This window comes from Diachasmimorpha longicaudata, chromosome 2 (assembly GCF_034640455.1).
Source record: "Diachasmimorpha longicaudata isolate KC_UGA_2023 chromosome 2, iyDiaLong2, whole genome shotgun sequence".
Lineage (NCBI taxonomy): Eukaryota > Metazoa > Arthropoda > Insecta > Hymenoptera > Braconidae > Diachasmimorpha > Diachasmimorpha longicaudata.
Genome location: NC_087226.1, coordinates 9,612,625 through 9,632,122, shown reverse-complemented (window position 1 = coordinate 9,632,122; position 19,498 = coordinate 9,612,625). Strand labels below are relative to the sequence as shown.

The 19,498-nt window shown below is 34.0% G+C and overlaps 1 protein-coding gene and 1 long non-coding RNA gene across 3 annotated transcripts in view; one reads left to right on the top strand and one right to left on the bottom strand.

The window, feature by feature from the left end:
• Window positions 1-38: 38 nt before the first annotated feature.
• Window positions 39-7,028, top strand: LOC135171337 (uncharacterized). The gene is made up of 3 exons (XR_010300543.1): window positions 39-523; window positions 587-879; window positions 6,890-7,028. It is a non-coding gene; the product is annotated as an uncharacterized LOC135171337 (long non-coding RNA).
• Window positions 1,886-19,498, bottom strand: part of Jeb (jelly belly) — a 39,484-nt gene continuing 21,871 nt past the window's right edge. For both annotated transcript variants that reach the window (XM_064137805.1, XM_064137795.1), the window contains exons 3-4: window positions 14,890-15,050; window positions 1,886-14,198 (exon numbers count right to left, since the gene is read on the bottom strand). In XM_064137805.1, coding sequence (XP_063993875.1) covers window positions 14,139-14,198; window positions 14,890-15,050 — 221 coding nt within the window. In that variant the 3' untranslated portion in view covers window positions 1,886-14,138. The remainder of the gene's footprint in view (window positions 14,199-14,889; window positions 15,051-19,498) is intronic.

The following is a 19,498-nucleotide window of genomic DNA, read 5'->3' as shown; positions in this document are numbered from 1 at the left end:
CTGAGAACTTAAGGAACAGCTGGTCGACTAACCCCTGATGTACTTAACCCGCGGGGGGTTGCAAACGGAAAAACTAACTAGTGTATATGATTATATATCGTTAGTACACCATTGTACAGATATTAATTTTGTTTGTAGCCACGTGGATAATTAATCATCATCATTTTAATTTTGCCCGTGATGTTAGCCTGAAGAAAAAAATCAACTTTTTTAATTGAACTGAAGCTAGTTTTGTCGGAAATCGTTTGTAGTTCATGATTTGCTTGTTTTTATATACCTCAATCATCGAATATAATCAAATAAAAATTGTGATTACTCCCCATTCGAGTCTATTTTACTGGCGCGTAATGGCGAAGGGAGAGGGGGCAGCAGTTAGATCGTGCGGGCAAAATTCAAATGATTATTAATTATCCACGGGGTTGCAAATAAAATGAATAGATGTACAATGATGTACATTAGTTAGTTTTTCCATTTGCAACCCTCCGTTGGCTAAGTACATTGGGGCGGTACGTTTATGTGAGGGGTGAGTACGAGTGTGTGATAATGTTTGGTTAGGAGATTGAAGCTTGTTTATTGGATTTTCTAGTGAACGACTGATGGAAGGGATTTTATGAAGAATTATTTGAATTATTGTCGGTGGAAATGTAATTTTCAAGATTATTTTAGTTAGTTTTAAAGACTAATGATGTACGAGTGCTGGTAAAACAGAAATTCCTTATGATTGGGGCGATGGGAGATGGCGCGATCGGTGCTGCTTTGAAATTTGAAGTACTGCTGATGGATACTTTCATGCTTTACCTTATTTATCTTCTATTTCTGGAATCATGTTATCACCTGAAGCCAACCGTCAAGTTGGAAACTGGATCACCAGAAATCCAGGTGAGTTCAGTCAAAGTTGACAGCAAGTAGCAATTATTCAGGTCAGTATTATTTAAGGATTGTTCTCAGATGATGTAACCAGCGCAATCATCTCAATTCTCCGTCGAAGAAATAGCACACAAACTATTGGAAATTTGAATGAGGCTAAATTAAAAATACATTTGCCTTACAAATGCACTGCTGATGCATTAATTAATCAAAGAGGGAATGTCCTACTGAGGTGCTATAAAAAGTATTTTCTCCTACTGCATTTGAAATATTTTGGCATTTAATAGAAAAACTGCGTTAGGCTTTTACATCGCATTCATTCTGTTAAAATATTGTCCACAGGAATTCTTCTTCATTGTTGGAAATTTACATTGGAAATTTAACGCGAGAATTCATAATGATTTAACATGAATAACACAATTTGGTCATTTGCAAGACAAATGCGAGAATTAGCGAACGTCTTCAAAGTCGTCTTGCAGTTGAATCCAAATTAACAACATTGAAAATTCAGACAACATTATGACTGACATTACAGGAAATTTTCAACAATGTGTCATGGATTTTCCATTGAAGAATTCGGTTGAAGAAACGTGGAAACGCTCTGAAAATTTTCATGAAATTCAGTGGCGTATACGGATATCCAAGGACGTTAGCTATGTTTTCTCCCGATAATTCCTCAACTCTTCTTTTTTTTGTACGTACATTCGTCATCATTGGCATGGTAGATAGTTCTGAGGAAGGTAGACATCGCCGCTATTTCCATAAATCATAAAAACGATATTGATCGGTTGAGGCATTTATTATTCATTTATTTCTCTTTTATACATATATACTCTCATATATATTTTTTTGTTAGGTGAGAATTTCTGGAGGTTGTCATCATGTAGTTTGTATTGTTTTCAAGTGTCCATTATTGCTGCAGACACAGTCAAATTATATATTTTTATATCCACAATGACTTTATCCATAATAACGTTTATAATTTTAATGACATTACATCAATCATTCATTTATTGGGTTATTATGGTAAGGTAAGTATCATTTTTTTTTACTTTTTTCAATAGATTTTTTTTTCATTATCATTCATTATAGTAAAATATACACATAATTCATATTCATCGTTGAGTAATGTATAATATTATTGATATAATATATCGATTTTTAAATATCAACAATTGCGAGCTAGCTACTATAATAGTTTTCATACACACCGAGGCCCCCTGTCTAACCAAATATTCAATGAAGAACATTGAACCAAAAAATACCATGCTCTATTCTATATTTATCTGAACAATGAATTCTGGAAGTTTTAACATTATAATGTAGAAAAAATAACTATAAAATTTGCCACTATGTTTTCCTTTCCCCCGCCCTTTCCCCATCAAAAAATAAAAAATACTCTCTATCTAAAATAAATATTTCTCCCTCTCGTCAATTAGACAAAGGGTCTCCATGCATAATACATATCTATATAATTACAGTATTCATTTTATCATTTAGTTTTTTTTATCTTTTGGTTATTTATGGGAGTCTGTACTCAGTTTTCATCTACTATTTGTTTTTTCACTTGGGATAGGAATCGATTGACATGTAAACTCTTGAACTGTAAAGTCAGTTGATTGTATCATTTAATATATTTTTTTCAATCATTGATCAATCAACTTATTGATCCATGTTCTTAATAGAGTCATCGTGATCACGCCAAAAATACACAATCATCGTCGAATAACTCTTATCATGATTCGTGAGAATATTATATATCTTTTTTTTATTTTTTATTTATGAGCAGTCTTTAGATGGAGTTATATTGGTGGTGTATTTTGATAAATAATAATTGATCACCATTGAAAATTAATTGGAATTTCAGTAAATCAATACAGAATAACTCGATGAATTTTTATTTTTCCGTTTTTTCTTCCAATTAAAATAATGGTTTCATGCCATGAATGTAAAACACTCGGGTAAAACATGTCAGCAGTTTTAATAACTATTTGTATCAGTTAAGAGAGCATACGGTTAATGATGATGCTCTCTGCCCCTCCCACCCATAATTAATTTTGTTTAGCGCCTGTAACATCCGTCATTAAAGATTGTCATCGGCTCTGTAATGCCATTTCATTGTTATTTATATTAATATCGAATTTCATGGTGCAACCTTGTTATTACAGTCGGTTGCCATTGTCTTCTATCGTTAAAAAGGGTTCTACGTTCTTCTGTTGAATTTTGGGCGACACAAGGGATGAGATAATTTTCACATAAAAGTTGAATAATCAGTAATGATTGATTTTTTATTATGAATTTTAGGTATTCTTTGTAATTGAGTACAACAACCGGATAAAAATGATAGGGTGGAGTTTTTTTAAAGACGATTTTAGATTATTTCATTATTATCATTATCTCGAATATAGATATTTGAGGAGCTCTTTTAATTTTAAAAGGTTGTTTTCTCGAGGCGGTTTAATCATTTTTGTTATCGACACAGAAAATTGTTTAATTCTTACATCTAGAAAAAGCAGGTACATATAGAGACAGGTTTTTTTCTTGGAGTGTTTCAGATTATATTCAAGACACGACATTTTTTTGTATTTTTTTCATATTTTTTTTAATGTCATTGTGATTAATCAAAGTAAAGTGTGAAAAAGTAGATGAAAAATAACGGTAGATCTGTCGATCGATATTATTACGATGAGCGTGTTAACATGTTTTTTTAATTGATTTTTTGCTTTGAGCTGAGACATCTCGCTACAATTTCTCGTTCTTTTGGGGAGTTTAACAAGACTTTATAGCGAAATTTATGTCGTTAACTATGCTGCCGCATATCACTTATCGTCTAATAGTTTTTTTTTGGTTTTCCATCGAATTGAGGGCGATTTGTCTTTTGACAATCGTAGCTCGCTTCTTTCTCTTTTGTTATGCCTGGCCACTGTGTGAATTTCTGTCATCAAAATTATAGTCTATTTTGAAACATTTAGATCAACACTTTTATTTATTGTGAAGTTGAACGATCGAACGTGTGTTTCGATAACACCCTGTCAGGATAGGCCACAGATCCATTTTTTTATTTTTAGATTATAGATTTTTTCATTCATCTTTCGACATCATTCGCGCTGATGAGGTTTAATGAAGGAGGTTTTCTTATCGGTCCTGACTGATCGCAATGACATGAAGGATTTTATTTCAGGACTTGAGGTATCCAAAATAAGATTTCCCGTTAATTTAACGGGTTTTTCTTTCATAGATTCGTCTTCAAGGGTCACTACACCCCCTCTCGGGGAGGAAAAATTAATAACACTATTCATTCGAGTGTTTTTGTAGTTAATTTCTTGTTTTTTCCAATTCATTCAAGAAAAGTGAAGTTCGACCACCAAAATTAAAAATAAAAATAAAAAATAATATTAAAAAAAAGTATAATATTGCTGTAGTTTTATTTGTTAAGATATTGTGAATATTGATCAATGACGATGAAATTAATGAATGGAATTACTAGGCCCGTTATCAAGTTTTTACAGATGAAGTAATATCGTAATTGACAATTATTCAATTTTCAATTGAACTGTTTTTCGAAGGTTAAAATCAAGAGCAAAGATGATATCCATCTATCGCATTTATCTCAATATACATATGCAGCGAAAAAATCTTGCGTATGTCACTGCCTCGCGCTTTCCCAAAATAATTTGTCGCTCGATAAAAAAATAAGGGTCCTCAATGTTTATCTACTCTACATTGCACTCGTTTCTGGTGGTGAGAAAGTATTATTTTGATGGACTATTAATTTGTTGATGGTGTTGGAGGGTGAACGTAGCTTTCACATGGGATGTGTAAAAGGAGAGTGGGGTCAACTGTACTATCTTATCATTTTTCATTTTTCTTCTCATTTCCCAGATATTTTTTTTGCGCTTGAAATTGAGAATACAATCATCCGAGTAGCACTGCTTGCTTAGAAGATATTGACGATTAAATGTGGGTCGTACTACCCCACTCTCCCCTATTATGTACTCGAATCTCGTGATCTATGAATTGATACGGATGTTCGATTCATCTGAAGAAGAAAATAAGAAAAAATGCTTTTTACAGATTACTATGAATGAAGTTCTAAAAACTGGCGCAATTTGATAAATTATTTCCGTTTTTGGATTCGATGCTTTTCTGTGTGTGATAGACAATTTAGAAAAAATACAGTTTCAAATAAATTCGGTATTTACAAGAGAAAATTTATTTATTTTGTAAATATTAAATCATTAATAATTTAATTAACTCTTAACCATTTTTTCACTTCAACACTTTTTTGTGCCATTCGTGAATGAGGTTGATGTCTCGAAAAACAATAGGCTTCACAAAGATCCAACTAAAATAAATAAATTATTTACAATAAATTTTTTTAAGAAGTCTCAAAGTAAATTGTTCAATCGACAAAAATAATTTCTACGGGGAATCTACAAGATCTGAAAAAAATTTTAAAAAAATTTCTAACAATCAACAAAAACGTTGTTTTTTTAATCAACTGTTATTATTTCTGTTTTTATACAATTATTATAAACTATTCTATCTCCGCTAATTACTCGATAATCAACCATAGTTGACGTATGTACAATTTCATGGATAAATAAATCATACAGGTGAATGGAGTTACATGTACGCCACGGGAAATACCAAATGATAAGTCAGACAGAAAATATAGTTTTACGGATGAAATTTGATACTCTCTTATCTTAGCATTAGCCGTCATTCAATCATAACTCAGTCGAATGAAAATTAAAAATACATGAGTCGGAAGAATTATTCATGAATTTAAAAGAATTATTTTAAAATTCCTGAAGTACAGAATGGAAATGACACAGAGGGGATCTATGTATTGTCTTCAATGTACATAATTAGGACATTTGTGCCGTGCCGTGCACCCGGCGTCAGTCTGTATAATCAGTCAGAAAATGTGTCGTTGATCGTTCCAACGTTCACCGACAGGATAATATGATTTTCGTGGTAGTAAAATGCGGGTTAAATTAAACACTGGATTTATGGACAGTGGAATAATGGTACTCGCGGCTAGGGACAGTTACAACTCATTTTTTTAACGGAAAACATCACCGAGAAGTATATATACGAGATTCCATTTTACGGGAAATTGGATTCGCGATTCATTTGAAATTCAGAATAGAATTCTGTTCATTTCAAAAGCCGTGATTTGCATTTTCAATTGACTGTAATCAAATTTTTTGCGATTGATTGGTTCACACGGCCAGAAATACGGGGATTTTTGGTTTCTGATAGAAAATTGAGAATTGCCTGGTGTATTACATTATAAAATTCAAATATTTTCACGAGAATTCATTTGAAATCAATTGATATTTCTAATCAAGAGGGAATTATGCCTCCCGCTTGCTGAATCATTTCTGAAATTTTTCCACTGTGTGGACCCCGTCAAATTACCTGGAGCAATCAAATGTTTGAAATTGGCAAGTTAAAAATAGTATATCTGACAATCCCACACAAGTTCATGAAGTTTAACGATTGTTACTGACATGCTGATATATGGAAATGTTCTAATTCAAACTGAGATCAACTCAACTGTGGAAACAATGGAGAAGCAGAATAGTAGTCGAGGAGAGTTTAATGATCATACGGCAGCCAAATAGCTAAACCTCGATAATAAACTCACAATATTACGATCTATGATTACGAGAATGGCACGTACAAGAATAATTCTAACGCTCCTCATAACTTTCGCAAATTTTCATTCTGCAGTACATATTTTCTCGATAACGTACCCATTTATTCATCTCACGCGGGTGTATGTATGCTGATGAGGATGTATGTGAGTGACAGCATGACCCCAGTACTCAATTTTTACTTTAATTGATACAGTATTCCACCAGCCAATGAGCGTTAATTAATGACGCGTTACAAGTTCAATCAATAACAACATATACGATTATTCCTCTTTCAATTACGACCGCGCCAGTATCGACAGATTGCAGGGTGCGTGAAGGCTACATATTTCAATGTAAACATTTTTCAATTCTAGGGTGGCAAATAAAGTTTCATGTTCATCAACTATTGGAGTTTGGGAGAAATAAAATTAATGGATTATGCTGGAGGCAATCAATCGGACCCGACAAATTTACATTTGGAAACACCCAGAGTAGCGACCGAATTAAACAATGAGGTAAATGGATCCGACACAACAGGAAATATCCCTTTTCTCGAACTACCCCCAAAGGATCAGTTGTTGATGAAAAAAGTGTAAGAAAACCTCGACAATTTTACGTTGATTTTTGTTCTTTTTCATAAGATTAATAAGAACACCTCTAATGAAAGATAAGAAGAGCAAAGTATCTCAGTATCTCCATGACCTTTTCACTAATTTTCCGTATCGCGGTAATGAGGAAGGATTTCACTTTACGTTCATCCACCTAATTCCCCCGACAAACATGCAATAATCTGACTCAAGACCCCCAGCGATGCAGAGTTGCAATACAAATGATGTACTTTGTGTCTTTAAAAATCCAGAAAAGACTCCGACATTTCTACAAAAATTAAATTTTCAACTTTTCTCAGCTGTAGTAATATCTCGAAAACATTTTCTCATTGTGAAAAAGTTTTTCGATTACATCGAGAAATATAATTACAGTCTGAAAAAGGGCATAACCGTTCCGAGGTTATCTTGCAGAAAGGGGATTTTCCCTGTGATTTTATGGACATTTATTGTGCTCCATCTCCGCCATTTCCAAGATTTTTCATCGAATTGCTTAGGAATAAAAGCAATTTGTTGAAATTTAAATGAATAAATGTATTTCCTTCACTATTGGACTTTTTTTACTGTTATTTCATGCAAAGGATCAATAAAAATGTATTTATTACCCCCATATATTCATCCCCCTACCGCATCAGTGATAAAAAAAAATTGACTAGATTATTGTTCCACCTAAAACACCGAATTGTCATTATTTTCAATTGCACTCCTTTAATTATTCAGCTATCATTTATTTATTTACTTTATTTGGAAAGCCTGAACGAACCCTGATCTTGGTGTGCTACTATCACGATCGAACTTGATTCAGGTATATAAACCCTATACACTCTATGCTATAGTCGTAGTCTCAGTCGACTCGAACTAACGTAGTATCGAACTGTCGAGTTATATTCAATCGAATTTATTTATTTTTTTCCCAATCGCTTTCGTATTAATTCAATTCACCTCAAGCGACATGTTGGAAGTTTCCTTCATTTTTATATTCTTATTATAATATGTAATTATTGCTTCACGTTAATTAGATAGTTCCTTATTTCTTGATTAATCGATGCGATAAAATTTTCTTCATCTCTGTTCATTATGAGTTAATTCTTCTTTGCCCGCGGATTTCAAAGACTCGACGAAATTATTTGCCATCATACCACGCAAAAATTCTAGCGTTCTTAGTTTACAATTAAGAACACAAAATATTTTCCATAAAAAATGATTAGATTTGATATTTATTTCATTTTTGTGAAGGAATTATTTCAGGAAAATTGTTTCAACTTCACGAAGCAACATTTAACCATTTTCATAATTTTATCATTTCATTTCTTTAACAAAAATTGATGAGGGATGAGAGGTAGGGGAGGGATAAATAAATTATTTTTCCAATAAATTCGCCAAATTAAAATAAATTGATCGACGATTGACGTTGGGAAAATTTAAAAAATTTACAGTTCCAGTTTCAAGTGAATTTTAGGTGATAAAAAACTATTAATTTTGCATTATTATTTCACTCATTTCCATCCTGGGAAGTGGCTTTTTAAACATTAATACTCTCAGCGTCAGACTATGGAGTCTAATAAATTTTAAACAATGCTGTATGTGTTCACTGGTAGAGCATATTTTAATTCATGAATTAATGATAAACAATTGACGTTAAAAAATATTCCATTTGGCCTTGCCCACCCCTCCAAACATATTGGCTTTAAGGTGGTCAATTAGAAATTTTTTTTCGTGATCAATTAGTCATATAAAGTTTGATCTTATTATAAAGATGAAATTAACGGTGGAATTATCGGTCGATCGCGGAGGAATTTAATTGGAGAGTCAAACGGTCAGAACGGGCTTTAATATTCATGATTAATATTCATGAAAATAGACCGTAAATGGAGAGTATGGCTGACTGCTGATGCATTTTAATTTCAAATGTTTTCCAGCGGCGAATTTTACTGCAATTATACAAATTGTGACCTTTCGTGGTCGATAGCGAGGGGATGAATGGATATCCGTGGTGAGGGAAATTTTCTTTTGAAGGAATAATTACCACCGAATGGTGACGAAGCAAAGTTGCTAACAATAAGCACGTGCGATATTGGTGTTGATAAGGGAATTTTGTTGTGCTTAAGAGAACTTTCTATAGAATTTTCGCATGATTAACTCTGTTAAAGCCCCTCGATTCTGAGATATTTACGAAATTATAAAAAATGTACGCATAGCATATGCATTCGAATTATTCGTTTGATTATCATTGTTTTGATAAAAGCTCTCTATTTGTATTTTCTCCAAGCGGATCCAATATTCCGGAACGTACGGGCGCTCCCCATTAAATCGATGATATCTGTCATAATATTGGAGGAAACATTTTAGTAAGAAAAATACGTGAAGAAAAACAAATTCAAGGCGGGTACAGAAAATTATAAGAAAACCAACTAAACGTAACTCTATGGAAACTGTAAAATTTATTCTTCAGTTCTGTAAAAAATGTCTGGATGAACGTTAAAGGTTATTCAATGTTGCCCATATTTTTTTTTGCATAAGATGAGAATGTTATTCCAAACTCATTTGCATTCGAAAATTCTCATGCTAGTGCAAAGACCCGGTACTCAGTGGTGGCGAGGAAGGAATTGCAATGGTGGCACTGGAAATTTTATGGGAAAACCCAGCATTTTCCTGAAAAGGGTCACAAAAATTCCCAGAAATGCTGCCATGAATTCCAAAAAATGTCATCGTTCAACATTTGAATTTTTCTAGTATCGGTTCGAGCATTTTTATAGCCCTCTTGCTCTGTGCCAATCCGGGAAATTTGACTACAGACGGCAAAAACAAATAAATAAAATTCACGGTTCGCTGTTATTTTTACTTAATTATTCACCATCCAAACATATTCGCGAGTGCGGCAAATTACGCTACGATACATCAAATAGCCACTAAATGTTTTTAATATTAGACGAATAATTGAATAAATACTTTCCATAATAGTTCTCTCTTCATTAAACGATCAAATACATACGTACTTTTAGATATTTTTTGCACTGGGTTCATTGAGTCGATTTTGAAGAATTCCATGTTTTCATTTCAATGTCTTGCATCTAAGATTTTTATTAAATCTCCAGTAGCGAGGATTCGGGTGGCTCAAGATAAACAGCAATTGCATTTGCAAAATCTGCTCATCGCCCGTCGCTCACAACAGTAGATATTTTTATTACTGAAGGTTTTCAATTAAATTTTTTCAAACATTTTTATTAATGTCTCCGAGAATTTTTACCTTCACGGAAATTCAACCTCATCGACCCAGCCTCCTGAAGCCCAGAGCTATCATAAAATTGGGTAATAATTGACATCCATTAAATTATTTCCATAAATTTTAAATACTTCGATAAACCACTAATTACACTTATCCCTAATACTTCTACCATCTACGTAACTTTCGATATTTAATATCGCTATAATACTGAAACTAACAGTATATTATTTTCACTAACAGTTGATACTATTATTATTATTATTATTGTGCTAATAAACTCCTCAGAATATTTAAAACCCGGAGGAATCAGAGAAATTTGCCGCACTCACAATGACAATTAAATTAAATTATTTTTTTTACTAATAAAGATATTGTTGGGCCAGTAAAACAAGTAGCAGAGTATTAGACGAACTATCCTGAATAAATAATAGGATCGTTTTTTTACGGGCGTGATAGGGATTGCTTCTATTAATGTCGTTCAATGCAAATCGTTACACTTGCATTCATGGACAAAATTACCTTTGGCCTTGTTTAATTGATTGTGGCTTGGGGTTATAGGTACTATTGAAGACAACCTTTAACGCATACTGACGTAAACAACTTACGTCGAGTGGAGCTAATATAGGACAGTAGGCCATGATAAATTGTTGATAACAGAGAAATCTGCTATCATTCATAGGCTCAAAACAAATTATACGGACATGTGATACTTTTTATAAAAATATTTGTGTAGAAAAAAAAAATGGAACTTTGCAAATTAAAGAAGGCAAAAGTTCGAATGCAAAATAAGGTGGAAAAAGAGGGGGAATAATCGTAAAGTGCAGGAGAACGGTCGGCGACCCGATTTGATGCTATAGCTTCCATCGATTTACAATTTTCTTTTCTTATCAACCTTCTTACATTATTTTTCACTTCTAAATGTCATTACTAGATCCGCTTGTGACTACTATAACCAGCTTGACCAACGTCAGGTTATTCTGTGAATTCGAGTAAGCACGCAACTTGAATAATTTATTCTAAGGTGTCTACGTAAGCGCAGGATAACTCTAGTTTGATTTTAAGTGTGTAATGCTCAACGTTGCAAAATTCCTTCCGATCGGTGATTATTGTTCGCGTGACGATCGACGATGTACAGTTTGACTGGTGGAGGTAATAAAATTTGCTTTAAAGAAATTCATAGATTTGATGGCTTTCAGCAATTGCTCCCTCTATTTCGTCGGTGAATTATTAATGAATTAACGCTGGGAATGCGTCAGAATAATAAATTTATCAAATTCATGACAAAGTTTGGTATATTCCTTCCTCCTTTTTGAGGGGGAATCAATATAGCTAGGTGATTATATTTTGTGCGAAACTTTTCGTCACTCTGGAAAGTGGTCAGACATGCTTTGTGAAGTTTTTGATATAGAACATTCCGATGAACGAAAAGGGAAATTATTCTAGAGTCTGACTCGGGCAGGAATACATGTGCGAAAAAATCCTATGTATTTCTATTGAATTCTCTGTAAATTTCGCGGTTCCACAATCCAAACCCTGAGATTAATTTAAAATACAAAAAAATAAATCTCAGTGCGAATAAAGCAACCACGATATTCCAGCAAAATAGACTCAGAACTATAATTTTCCTCGTCAATTTGCAAATGAAAATTTTTTCAGAGAATGTGAAAACTTTAATTAAATTCAGGACTCTCATCACAATTTCATTACCCCAGATTTATGAAATTCCCCTGTTTATCCTGACAACCCTTCCCCCGTTGAGTCCCCGAAACTAATTCCCAGTTTCATCTAAAAAAAAAATTTTGGCGTATCATATGCTCACCCCTAAATATTCCCCATCGTCCAACAATTTCCATACGATGACTCGACAATTGTCATCCTCGTGTTAGGAATGTGCACAGCTGTTTATCGGTTAAATGAGAAATTGATTCAGTCCGTGAAAAAGAAGAAAATAAATTGTCATGAAGAATGAACATATAAGCATTGGTAAAATGGTACAAGCGAGCGCATGAGACACGAAACTGTTGAAAAAAGAAGGTAAATATATAGGTATGCTGACGATCGAATGTTGCCCCCGGGTCGTTGCCTTTGGGATGTGGTTACGTAAGATAGAAAGAAAAGGAAAGAAAAATTGATGAGTTGTCCCCTTCTCCGTGAACCCACCCAGTGCCTGCCTGTCTGAAAAAGGGGTCTGGCGAATATTATGGCAACGACAGATAGTACGTGTAACTACTGGATTTTTTGGTTCTCTGCCAACGTTCGACTCGGCATTCATCTAGATTCACTGTACATAAATGCATATATGTACAAATATCAACGGAAAATATCCCTCTCCCTCCCCCAGCCCCTTCCCCGAGACGTTCATATTCACATGGGAGCCAAATTTACTAAACGCCAAGTCGAACGAATAACATATATTTCAGGTGTATAACCGAAGTGTCTGTGAATCTCTAAAGTAAAATTGAAAATAATAAAACTAGAAAGTAAGTGCTTGAGAAAAATTATACTGATCCTCCCGTTGTTTATTGATAAATTAGAAATTTTATTAACTCTTCAACTAAAATAAACAATATTTTTTTCATCTTCATCATAATCTCTTCAATAAAAAATTGTCTTATCCATCCCCCCGCGAAAACTCTTATATTCAAATACATATCTACAATCATAAAAATGAGATATAATCTAATAATAAATCGTATAATAATATTTCAATAATACTAATTTTAACAGGAATTGTAATGGCAATTGATACATATATATGGGTAATAATATTGATTGATTCATTCTATCTATACGAAGTGAATCCTTCAGTCAATCGACGAATCACTCTAGTAGAGTGGGTAACAGAGTACATAGCTAACAATATATACTGCCTATATACATGTATACGCCGGGCTGGATTCACTTTGGTTAATTAAATTGAGTGTTTCACCTTGGTATAGAATGACGCAACGATTTCCGGGCATTATGTTTCGTCGGCATGTTTTTTTCTTTTCTCATATCATAGTTTTTCCCCCTGGAAATATTACCCACCGAAATTACACTATTTTCGCTGTTAACCCGTTCAAAAAGAAAAACACATGCGACAATGGTAAATGGCCGGAAGGGCCGTTGTTGTTTTTTTTTGCGCGTGCAGTGAGCATACAAAAACAAAATGAAAGAAAAGGTCACTCTGGCAAATGTACTTATTTTTAGATATTCCTTTTTCAGACTGGTTATCAAATGAGTAAAAAAAGAAGTAGTGATTAGTTGAGAATAGAGCCCGAATCAATACTCGTGGTGAATTCTGTTTGTCTTGTTTTTATACCCAACATCAATTGTAAAAAACAGCTCACTCCTACCCTTAATCTCATTTTGTTTCAGATTGTCTCACATGCACATGGTAGAATTGACATAAACTATCTATCGCATGATAAATACTGAACTTCCTTCAAATCCATTATGCTTCGTAATAACTGCTTGCGTTACGTGGCAGCATAGTCGAGTCCTCATTTTATTTTAAAAATTTTTTTCAACCCAACTTTTAATATAATTTTTAATGATTATTCACTCTGCTGAATCATAAAATAACAAGGACAAACAATTATGGAATTCACTAAATCATGAAAAATCTATCAGAAGTATCGGATTTGGATTTTTTGTTCACATTTTTCAATTAATGGACGAATCCTCGATTTACCTCGTTCTCGCTTCCATGAATCATAGTTTACTGATAACGATGCATTCATCGATTGTATTTATTAACAAAGATTGGAGATAATTGATGGAGAATCATGTATGGAATAAGAATACTTTTTAGCGACCTCTCACCCATCGTAACAGAGCATCCGCTAGGACATCCAAGTGTGCTTTTGTCTGAAACATAAGAGGTAAATGTTGTTAATAACCGTGCGCTCCATTCACCAACAAAAGCATATTTTTTATCTCCCGATTTCTCCTGGAGATTGTTCCTCGAGGGGTATACGTTGGCGAAAATAATTGTGATAGTTGAGGAAAAGCTCGAGGCAGGTCAAACGAGCAAGACTTGTCGGGGAACATGTTGCCTTACTTTAGAGTGAGATAACCGAACCGCTGGATAAATATCGATGAAAAGAGGGATTATCAACGAGAGGATAATTATAACAAACAGACATAGAGATAAACAATATCCACATCTAAGCTTTCCAATGAAAGCATTGTATTTATCAACCCCTAACGTGCCCATTTTTTGTGTCGAATCAACTTATTTTGATTTCTTGATTCCGAATATAACATTTTTAGCTTATATCCGTACATGTACTATACATATGCATGTATGTATACAACCAGAATGTTATCAGATAATTATTGTTCAATGCTATTTATACGAGACCTCATCGGGTTCGAATATTGGAGACGATTGTGTTATTTTGTTTGTCGAAAATTGTTTACTCTTATCCAATGTTGTTTTCTTGTCTTTTCTTTTCTTTCATAATTACTTATCTCCTCTATTATTTTCCTCCATTTTTTCCCCTGAGTAGTTACCCTATCGTGGAAAACTAATACATTAAAAATTCTATGCACTTACGGTTTTGTAGAACATACATGCTTGACGATCCTCGTCCTCTCCATTTGGACAATCGATGAATCCATCGCAGAGTACGTGATCGTCAATGCAACGATATCTTCCCATTCTGTCGGGTGTGGGACACGCGAATCTCTCCATGCCATCCTCCGATGATGGACACTCTGAAAATATCAATTTTCAATGGGTTAGGAGAGCCATTGTTGCACAAAAGTGGTGATGCATTTTTGCAATATCGGCCAGAGATATGGGAAAATAAAAGCGAAAGCCGGAGATGGGATGAAATTTTGAATAGAGTGGAGTTTATGGGTCGAAAAACGGGTGACCTTTTCCATTCCTCTTATCTGACCATTACCATGACCATAAAGAGCAATGTTTGCTGTAAAAACTGTGATACAGCTTTTTATCATCGCCGTAGATGGAGAAAAAATTCTGGAAAGAGTATTATAGATTTCTTTTTTCAAAAATATGGGACAACCTCGAACGAATGAAGAATTCAGGGGGATTTCATGAGTGCTATGGCTTTGCGTTAAATTTTCATAAAGCATTTTTAACAAACAAAGAGAATCAAATAATTCTCATCGCTCGCGGCGTCACTGATAACAATTTATATTTTTCGAAATCACTTCCAAATTGTCCTTGACCAAAACTCAAAATTACAGATAACTTTCCGAACTTCAACATTTGAATAATCAAAAGACCCTTTCTATATGTATATTGTTTCAGTAAATATTTATATTGTTCCAGTTTTGGTCACTGGTCACGTTATTTGTTTACATATTATCTTAATCGGTGATGATAATATCTAAGCAACACAGTTGCCACAATAATAATAATTTATAATTAGTGCCCGTATTAATGTAGATATTAATTTCAATGTTCAGGTAATAACCCCTCAAGGCATCATAAAAATCCACTCAAATTTCAACAACAGAATTTATTCTGTCAACGACACTAGTAACTCTTTCCATTTAATCTCAAGCAGTTCTTCACAGGCACTCAGAATTATCCATAAATACTAACACTCCAGCAGTTGCATAATTAAACGTCCCCTTTCATAAACTGTTTCAGTAAATATGTACATTCTTCGGGTTTAAAACTAGTCATATAATATTTGTTGTATGCAACAGGTGGTGGAAGTTGCTAGCAGTCAAAGCCAACTGAATACGACGTTTATCCCTCAAGCGAAATTGTATTTTCGGGAATCACCAGACTAACTTTATGATACTAATACTCACAACTGCCCGATAATAACTTGATTCTGTAGTGTGCATATAGAGAGAATATTTGAGGGAAATTGATCCAAAAAATCTTGGTATATTTTATCGTCCGAGAAATACGAGTAGCAAATAAATCATAGAATAATCTACTTGTTAGAATTTTGACTGATTGTTTCATGAGTTTTTAACTCATTTCATTAGAGCCGCCCCTCCCACTAGAATTTTTTTTATATAACAAGTAGAACAAAATTTCGATATTCTATGGAATCAGCGCTGTGACCGGAAGGGAACATTTCGGAAAAATTGCTTTCCGAAGATTGGAAAAATTATTGAGACTGAATATGACACTGGAAAAAAATTAAATACATAAAAATCAAACAGTAGATGATAGTGGAAATAAAAATTCCAAATAGAAGATTCCAAATACAGAAATAAACTGATTTTCCAGCCGACGATTATGACGATCTCGTTCTTTTTCCTGTATTTATTGTCTCCGTGTACAAGGCTTAATAGAGAAAAAACTACAGCCGAAATGGCCAGTCAATGATGACTATGGACAAATGCAGTGATCAAGGACATCTATTGTGATACATGAAAGGTCAGAAATAATAATTGCACCGAAGGTTTCTCAATGAATCTATTTTTATGGATTTCTATAAAAAGGATGAAGACATAATTTCAATGGAAGAAGAATGACGAAGTACGTCTATAAGTCATCAATATCACATGAAAGTTGGAGCGGTTGATAGAAAAGGTAACTAATGGAGAGGTTCAGTAATCAATGAACCCAGTAAAGCATCGGCTAATTAATCGTCGCAGTGAGTCAATCTGCGGAAATGAATGAGCTTGATATTCCATCTTAAATCGTTTAACGCTTGACCCTCATCCTGATTCCCTCTGTTATTTGGCTTCGCCAAATATAATTTGTATTAATCAACCGATGTCAATTCATCAGACGCCCATCAACCAGAATCAATTAAAAAAAGTCTAGTAATTCAGTATTTGCAATCCAACAAATTTTCGTCAAAAAACTTTGTAAATATCTGCAACACACATGTGCACATATGCACTATATTTATAAAAAATTGATAAATCGAATGAAAATTTGAAAGCCAAATTGACAAGGTCAACTATTAATCAGTTCATCAGTGTATGCAAAGTCCTCTCTAGCAACTGTTGGCATAAATGAGTTTGTTTCTTTTACGACACGTCCGTCCTGCCCTCGATCATTCATTATCAACCAAAGTTGTGGTGGTATTGTGTGTCCAGTGATGTTGCAATTTCAACTTGTGACAATCATTGTCAGAGGTGTTGAATTCACCCTACTCACAGCTCATGCGAATGTAGTGTACACTATTCGTATTAATGCAAAAGGATTGGCACGGAATATGCATTCCAGGTGGAATTAACAGTCTGGCTTGGAGTCAGAAGGGTGTAATTGATATGAATACACTGAGTTTGTACGTCTTTTCGCGTCCGCACGAGTGATATATTTCCGCCAACACTAATTAACACTGTTATCAAAGTTCTGGTGAGAGAGTACTTTGTATTCTCAACTTCATTTCGCTGCCTGTTGAATATATGTAGAATTTCCACATTCGTGGATGAATGTTGAATGTTAATGCCGTGTTCACTCGGAAGCAAATGCCTTGGAAAATTCCACCGTTTTTAATCCTTTACGAGTTGTAATCCTAGGAGGAGTAAAAGTCACTTTACACTTTTCATAAAATATACTTCAATGCTTTTCTCTTCGCTGCTATTTAATTACGCTCACATTTGCGAAGTTGACAGCTTCGTTAATAAAGTCCACCAATGAAATTTCAGGTATCTCTGTAATTATTTAAAATTTCAAATGATGTTCCTCAGAATTTCCAATGGAAATTTTTTTTCGATGTAAAATCTACTGTTCACCTCAATGTCCTTTTTGGACTATTTTTTCAGCGGTTTATATTCAATTTCTCATCATTTCCATAAATAAATCCTTGAATTGTGCCCACGATAAATAACTGGAGGGCAATAGCTAATGGTAACCAACAAACTTTGCATATATGGATGAACCATGGAAATTTTAAATTTTGTAGTCTGTGTGTAACTCACCTGTAAGGGCTCAAAATAATTCCTGTGGGTCTTTGTGCCACCATTATTACTGGCGAATACTGTATGCATTTACGTAATTATAATCACCCGAGGGATCGTCAATCGTAATTTGATGGGAATTTTACATGCTGGCTAATGCGATGTGGAAATTCATGAGGCTACGCTGGGTAAACACTGGGAAAACTAGTCGGAAAATACTACAAAATCTGATGATCATCAGAGGTTTATCGATTGTCGGAATTGACAGATGATATTTTTCCTTAGTCAGACGATATTGAGGATGAGCCTTTATCACTGGCAATCCGACATGTGACGGTTCTCTCTTAAATTGATGGAACTTTACTGACTTGTTTTGCATTAAGGGCGCCATGTTCTTTGCCTTTCAATTTAGTATAGACCGCATGCTAAATTGAATAAATCGAATCATTAAATTATTAATTCCACTGCGGGAGAAAAAATGGTAATGATGAATGGCCTTATGCAAATAACGTTTCAAAGAGAATTATTATCTTTTATAATATTGACAAATTATTGAATCGTGCATGAACGACATATTGTTCCAGGATGTTTTTGGTATCGACATAACCATCATACTCTCTCATTCCAATAATGACATTCAACCGCTATTAAATTGACATTTACTCTAACCCAGAATTATCACAAAAAACCATTTCAACTATTAATTCAATAAAAAAAACAAAATAACCGAGTGATTCAACGAAAAACTTTTCAGCCATCGCTACTGCCATAATTTCGAAGCTGTATCCCTCAGGGCGTAATAAAGCCTGGCATGTGGGCTTTTCAGGATGTGAATATGTGCGAGACCCTCAAGTGGTTAACGGTCACGCGATAACTACATTTGCACACAAGCATGCATCTCACATTGTAATACTCTCACTATCCCGAAAATGACTTACTGCAAACTTTGGTTCATGGATTTTGGAAAGTTCAGAGGATGAAAGACAATAAAGACGGGCATAAAAATATTATGACGCTACTGAAGGAAAAATAGACCTGGAGTAATAAAAAATACTATTACTCAGTATCATTTACTTTATTCAGGATTGAGATGTCTGTCGACAACTTCCTTAACGACTCAGAAGTTATGGCCCCTTGAAGGACACTTTGCAACTTCCTGGAGGAGTCCGGATCCAAACAGAATACTTCGTCATTTGTACTTTATACTTCTGAACTACCTCATTAGAGTAGTGAATTGAGACGGATTGATTTAAAAAATGTGCCAACAATGCCGTGATCCGATAGTTTACTTAATTGCTTTTTCATTATTTTTTAAA